Genomic DNA, 7,642 nt, shown 5'->3' on the forward strand with positions numbered 1-7,642 from the left:
TCTCCAAACATACCCTATCATCCTTTAGATGAAACACAACTTTGAAGTGGTTGGAAGGGTTGGTTATCACTCTGTCTTTTGTCTGCTGTACTTTGCCTCTTCCTCTGTACTCTTTCTTCTGGTGTCCAAACTCTTTTGATCATGAGGCTTGTAAATAAAATAATATTCTCTATGTATTCGCCAGTCATACATTTTGAATATGTATTTGCTATGTACAAACCTTATTGTGAATCCTTTTTTTAAATCAGTAGGCATAGCTCTTTAGATGTAATAGGAGGCACAGTAGATGTGCTAGCACTTCACTCCTCTAGTGGCTGTTCTTGCACGCACCTGGCGGTGGGGGGAGTGTCCCCTCTCTTCTGCTCTGGCAGTGTGGGGTTGCTTTAGACCTCTGCACATCATCTTTCTTCTGCCTGGACCATTTTCTCCTAAACTTTATCTAGTTACTCCTACTCATAGATAAATTTGGATGTTTATGAAGCCAGTAGGCACTAAAAAGCCATTACTGTTAAGATGAAATGAGCCAATGTAAGCTCAGTAATTAAGAGTTATATCAAATCTTTAAGTAGGTGTTAGATTTTGCTAGTACTGATTGCTGAAACCACAGTTACAAATACCTGACTTTGACTTCAACCCTAAGTAGTTGTCATGTAAACCTGAGGCTGGAGGCTTGGGCATTACCAATTAAGGTCTTTCTTGTGATTTTGGTATTTTCAAGAGCCATGTCTGCTACTTGCTTTGTCCTTCATTCCTTACCTGGTGGTTATGGATACTGTATGTTTTCACTGGATATTTCCTAGGATCTTGCTCCAGCTAAAAGCAGGTGAAAAGTCAATTTCTGTGCTGGTCCCTCAAGACAGGTGTGCCACCAGCCAGGGCAAAATGCACACCCTAAGTTTTTGAGAACAAGGTCCATACCTCCCCACCTAGCCCCAGCAAACCATACCAGGAGCCAGGGCCTCCATTTCCATAGCCACTAGCAAACTGGAAGATGGGGGATGGTAGGCAAGTAATAAAAATGTTACCACAGGGAGGGAAAATTAGATGAGGGTGGTCAAAAGGTGTAAAATTCCAGTTATAAGAGAAATAAATACTGGTATGCAACGTACAACATGATGACTATAGTTAACCCTGCTATATAGTGTAATTGAAAATTACTAAAACAGTAAATTCTTAAAGTTCTCATCACAAGGAAAACATTTTTTTTTATAAATACAGGAGGTGATCGATGTTAACAAAACTTATGTGATGATCATGTTGCAATATATGCATGTCAAATCATTCTCTTGAACTTATACTGTGCTAGATGCCAACTATATGTCAACAAAACTAAAAAAATGCCTCTATGCTTTTTTACAGAAATTTATCTGCCTCTTTCTTCACTAAGCACTTGTGTGGTTGCTGTATTTGATTAGATTTTAGGATTCAGAAAATTTTATTTAATCAGTTTGCTTCAGTGAAAGTACCAATTTTTGGAGCTCACTACTCCATTGTTTCTGTGGTATCACTTCTGCATTCTCTTTTAATTGCCCAATCATAGTAAGTTAATCTCTACAGTTTGTGTTTTTTTTTAAAATAATTTCTATCTCTTTATTGATAGTCTCTTTTGAAATGACATTCCCATGATATCTTCTCTTCTTTAATCATGATTTTCTTTAAATTTTTGAACATGTTTATAATAGCTGCTGTGACCTTTTGTTAAATTAGACATCTGATTGGTCTCACAGGCAGTTTTTGTTGCCGGCTATTTACTCCTTGGCATGTGGATCATACTTTCCTGTTCCTTTGAAAGTCTTATAATTTTTCCTGGGAATTGGATATTTTAGATGATATAACATAGCAACTCTGGGTACTGGTTCCCTTACCCCATTCTGGGGATTTTTTGCTTTTAGTTGCCTGTTTATCTGTTTTTTTTTTTTTTTAAATGAGATGAAGTGTGTCCATTTTCTTTATTTTTATTTTTATTTTTTATTTATTTATGATAGTCCCAGAGAGAGCGCGCGAGAGAGGCAGAGACACAGGCAGAGGGAGAAGCAGGCTCCATGCCCTGGGAGCCCGATGTGGGATTCGATCCCGGGTCTCCAGGATCGTGCCCTGGGCCAAAGGCAGGCGCCAAACCGCTGCGTCACCCAGGGATCCCTGTTTATCTGTTTTGTGACTGGCTGAGATGTACACTTCAACCCACCCTGCAGTATTATACCTCTGATATTCTCCTCAGGGGATGTAGTTTTGGGTTTTGGAATGATGATAGTTTGGACAGGGCTCTGTTTGGTGGCTCTTCCGCTGATCATACCCAGCTGTTAAGCACCACTAATTGCCGATTCTGTTGTTTTCAACAATGTCCTGTTGCATAAATTGCTCCAAAGACTTATCTAACCACATTTGGGATCCCTCATAGGGAACGTTCCCAGGGACGGTGATTGAGCTTTGTTCTGCCCTCAGGAGGCCCCCTCCTGCTCCCCTACTTCTCTCAGCAGAATCCCCAGCATATATAACCACCTATACCTTTAATGCATCTATTGTTCTCCCAGCTGCCTTTTTGTCAAACCCTAAGTTTGAAGGTGGTCAAACTGCTGTTTTTGAGAGTGCTGAAGCTTATCCATCACTGATGAAAATCAAGTCAGTTACTTTGAAAAGAGATTAGGAGCTATTTGTTTTATAGCCTGTTTCTCACCTCGGGGAGGTGGACACCCACCAGGTGGGTGGAGAAATGGACAAAATAGATAAAGAAGGTTAAGAAATATGAACTTCCAGTAGTAAAATAAATAAGTATAGCATAGGGAATATAGTGAATAATATTGTAATAAAGTTGTATGGTGACAGATGGTGACTACACTTACCTTAGTGAACACTGAGTAATGCATAGAATTGTTGAATCACTGTGTTGTACACTTGAAAAGAATATAACATTGTATGCCAATTATACTTCAATATAAAAATAAATAAAAATAAAATTAAAAATCACAACAACAAAAAGGCAGAGAGAAAAAAAGAGGACACCAAGTCATTTATAGTACTTCATCCTTATTTAATCTCAGCTGTCTGATCCAAAGCTACATTATCAGTAAAACTGTACATATGCTTATGGTGATGTGGTTTGGAGGGGTGGGGTTCAGAGCCAATGATCAAGAAAGAATTCTTGAGACATTTTTGATGCAAAAAGGGTGTTTTATTATGGCACAAGGACAGGACCCATGGGTAGAAAGAGCTGCACTGGGGTTGTGAGAAGTGACTGATTATATAAGATTTTCTATCCTATTGAGGGGAGGGTGATGTTAGGGTTCCAGGAAATTGAGTCTAGAGGTTTCTGGAGATTGCTCTTTTCTCATAAATCATTAGGACAGTTGCAAACTGATGGAGATTCATATCCTACATGACTGTGATCTCTATCAGTTAATTATTTTTTTTCCCTTTGTTTTTCTTGGGCAACCAGGGGTGCCTGAGGAATGTGACACATATTTCATCTGGGGAGTAATATTCCATTGCACTAACTCAGCCATCAGAAAGGATGAATACTTACCATTTACATAGACATGGATGGAACTGGAGAGTATTATGCTGAGCAACATAAGTCACTCAGGGAAAGACAATTATCATATGGTTTCATCACATGGGGAATGTAAGAAACAGTGCAGGGGATCACAAGGAAGGGGAGGAAAAACTGAATGGGAAGAAATCAGAAAGGGAGACAAACCTCAAGAGACTCTTAACTGTAGGAAACAAACTGATCGTCTTTGGAAGGGAGAGGGACAATTTGGTGATGGGCGTTCAGGATGACATGTGATATGATGAGCACTGGGTTATATGCAACTGTTGAGTTATTGAACTCTACATCTGCAACTACTGATGTACGATATGTTGGCTAATTGAATTTAAATTAAAAAAAAATCTCACCTGGGGAGGAGGGTTGTGTGGTGTTAGCTTGTGCTTTGCCCTCAGCTTTCCTTTTGCTCCTCATCAATGGTATCAGCAAAGCAGTTTAAAAATTTGATCAAGATAAAAGAACTGAAGGGATCATCACAGGAAAAATCTGAGCCATGTTAATCTTTCTTACTCAAATGTATGCAGTTTGATATTGTTTTTGTTTGAATTACATAGAAAGGTAGGGTAGGAAACCACACTTTCCCCCCAGTAATTATAAGTATTAAAAACCTTGAACTTGGGCAGCCCAGGTAGCTCAGTGGTTTAGGGTGTGATCCTGGGGACCTGGGACCAAGTCCCATGTCGGGCTCCCTGCATGGAGCCTGCTTCTCCCTCTGCTTGTGTCTCTGCCTCTCTGTCTCTCTCTCTCTCCATGAACAAATACATAAAATCTTAAAAAAAAAAAAACAAAAAAAAAAACCTTGAACTGATTTGAAGATAGCTAAGGACTAGAATTGACAATGTCTCTGAGTTGGCACTCAGCCTTTATATTTTGCCTTCTAGCCTTCTTGATTTTTTTTCTCAGATTAAGCGTAACAAATGAAAGACAGTGAGAGGTGAAGGAATTTCTAGGTGATTTCCTCTGAGGACGGATGTAACAGCCAAGAGCTTGGGAGTGATGAGGGGATGGCAAAGTTACTAACAAAGCAGAATTCAACATGCACAGTACTTTGGGACTATTTATGACAGTTGTTAAATTGCACTACTCACTATCACAGGATGCACAACATCACGAAAGTCTACATTTTATTGAGAACACTCAGTTCAATCACAGAAAAAAATATTCTATACATTATTCTTTTAACAGTAGAAATAATACTTAAAAATCACTTATAGGGTTGAGCTTTAGATTTTATGAAAAATAAACTTCCATCTAGTATCTTAATTATTAAGAAATCCAAGTTAACGTACATTCGAGTAATATTGTCCATTTGGCGAGAAGTAAACCAAGGAAGGATTTCTACAGAACACAGAGGACAAGACATACTTCAGGTTCCATCTCGAATCCTTGATGAATGCTCTCTGGAAACCTGCCTGGAAATCTCGGTTTGAGTAAGGACTGGTGATAGCATCTTTAATGACTTACTTCTTTTTAGGGTCTGGTTATTCTTTGATGCTCATAGGTGACAGTCATAAAAAAAAGACACCTCCGCCCCCACCCCAGCACCTAGGGAGGATGGTCCGCTTTGTTGTCTTATCTTGGTTTCCTTACACTTCTGCATTTTGGGGATTCTTGTGAGCCTGACCACGGAGCCCCCTACCTCTCTCTCCCTACCTAGCCCCCCCCCCCCCCCCCCCCCCCGTCCCTTACTCACCACTACCAGGCATGAAGTCCTATTTGTGGCTGGCTCCTCCTCTCAGCAGCTCAGGGAAAACTCCCTTGACGATCAAGCATTGCCTCTTCCAGAAGACTCAGCCACTCTCCGTGGGTCTCATGCAGACCTGCTCGGTGAATTTAAAGACCTTACTTGCCTCTCTCTCATCACTCATCCCTTTAAATCACTCTCCAACTCAGCAAGGGCTTATGGTCAGAATTTGCTTCTTTTTTAAGCTTTATCTTTAGCTATTAAAAAATGGATGAACTTGCCAATTTTATTTCTATATTGTCACCGGGGATGCCACTTCTCAATATCTGGCATCTTTCCTGTGGCTGACAGTAGAATGAAACTTTCCAGTGACTGCATCTGCCTCTTAGAATCATCTGTGGAAGGAGTTAAAAGGTTTTTCATCATTCTCTGGCCTGGGTCTCCATACTAGCACTGTTCTTGAAGTGGTGTTTCCATTTTGGTTTCTCCCGTAGTCCCAAGGCAAGGTGAACACACACACTCTAATCATTCTATAAAATATATATTGGGGTTTTTAGTTTCCTCTTTTACCCCTATATTTAGACATATGCACAAAGAATGGTTATGCTTTCTTCAAATAGTCACATTTTTCCTCTGGCCTTTATTTGTTCCCACATGGTCATGTATTAAATTTTTATTTCCTCCTCTGAAATGTATGCTTCTGAATCATGAGAGTTTTAACAGGAAAGGATTTTAAGGCCAGTGGGATACTCCATGAGCAAAGAGGGCTAACAGAGAAGTTTCCTTTATTATTGGACACTCAGGTGCTTATTTGACATTGATAATTTATGCCCTGCCTACTTCCAAAAAGATTTGAGATAGGGCACCTTCTCAAATGACTCAGTCCTTTGGATGTCTGACTCTTGATCTCAGCTCAGATTTTGGCCTCAGGGTCATGAGTTCAAGCCCCGTGTTGGGCTCCAAAAGATTGAAAAAAAGATTTAAGGTGGAATACAGTAAAGCAAGCAGGCAGGAAGGAGGGGGGAGGGCAGGGATTCTGTGTGGCTACCCTGGATAGTTGCAGTAATTTATTGGCACCTTTCGCTTGCTTACAAACACATTGTAGCTTGTGCCCAAAGCATCTGTCCTAGTGCTTTAACTTCTAGAAACTGATTACAACGGCCTCCAGTCTAGGAAGACAATCTCAGCAATAGGCTTGCTAGATATCTATAGAAGAGCAAGTTTTTACCTTAGTGCAAAACTCTTAGATTTATATGTTTATATTGCCATCTGTGCTTTGTAGTCGGTCGTTCTTTTTCATACATTGTTTTCTCTCTGTGGTCATAAAAGTTGTAACCTACGGCAAGACTCTTCATACAGGACTAAGCTATTACAAACACTAGTTAGTGGGATAACCCTTGAACACATTAAGGAAAGGACGGACTGCGGGGAAGCATGAGCATTTGTCAGTGTGTCACGTTATTCTGTTACTTGACAGAATTATCCCTGTTGCTTCTAAAATCAGGGACCAATAATTCCACTAGGATCTACTGCAGAAGATCATCTTCTTAAATGCCTCCCTGAGCTCAGGGCTCCTGAAGGCATATATAAAGGGGTCAATGACCGCATTGCACATGATCAACATGCCGTTCACCTGGAAGAGGGACATGTAGCAGGCGCAGTAAGGGTTATTTGGGCAAAATGTCATCAACAGAACATGAAGGACAAAGGGAGCCCAACAGAAGATGAAGACTCCAAGCAGGATGGTCAGTGTGATGGCCCCTTTCATGTTGGCTCTGGGAAGCGTCAAGATCTTCCTGGCGTGGGAACGGGCAAGCAAGAACATGTGCACATAAAGGCACAGGATAAAGACCAACATCAGAGGGAACAGCGACGTGAAGGTGATCACTGTGGGGACGTGATGAGAGAAGATAACCATGGTAATGGCGCCGCCTGTGCAGCCTGTCCAGATGACCGTCAGGACAACGATGGCTCGGCGCATGGTCACAATGCTGTGGTACTGCAGAGCATGGAAGATTGTAAAGTAGCGGTCAGCTGCTATCACAGACAGGCTGAAAATGGAACCAAGGAGGGAGAGGATGAATAGGGAGTCCATAATGTCATCCGCTGTGGTCTCAAAATTGCCCCGAGGCTTGAGATAACCCATGTTTCTGAACACGATCAGGATATTTTCAAGGATCTTATACAAGCTGCCCATCATATCAGAAATGGCCAGGCTGCAAATGAAAAAGTACATGGGTGACTGCAGATTCTTATTCTTGATCACAGCTAGAAGGACCATCAGATTTTCCAAAACCCCGATGATGGATATTATAAAAAATATCTCTTCCGGCAAAACCACATGAGGACAGTCTGAATTATTTCTTGCTGTATCGTTGATGTTTTCATGTAGATTGATAATGTGCTTCATTTCT

General features: G+C 40.8%; 1 protein-coding gene across 1 annotated transcript; it reads right to left on the minus strand.

Moving 5' to 3' along the window:
• Positions 1-6,747: 6,747 nt before the first annotated feature.
• MC2R (melanocortin 2 receptor) lies at positions 6,748-7,638 on the minus strand. Its single transcript, XM_041739480.1, has one exon. It carries the CDS (start codon positions 7,636-7,638, stop codon positions 6,748-6,750), a length of 891 nt encoding a protein of 296 aa, XP_041595414.1.
• Between the last annotated feature and the right edge of the window lie 4 nt (positions 7,639-7,642).

This window comes from Vulpes lagopus, chromosome 24, assembly GCF_018345385.1.
Source record: "Vulpes lagopus strain Blue_001 chromosome 24, ASM1834538v1, whole genome shotgun sequence".
Classification (NCBI taxonomy): domain Eukaryota; kingdom Metazoa; phylum Chordata; class Mammalia; order Carnivora; family Canidae; genus Vulpes; species Vulpes lagopus.

What these genes read in the sequence shown, in the direction of transcription:
- MC2R (XM_041739480.1), bottom strand. Translation starts at nt 7,638, where the DNA reads ATGAAGCACATTATCAATCTACATGAAAACATCAACGATACAGCAAGA.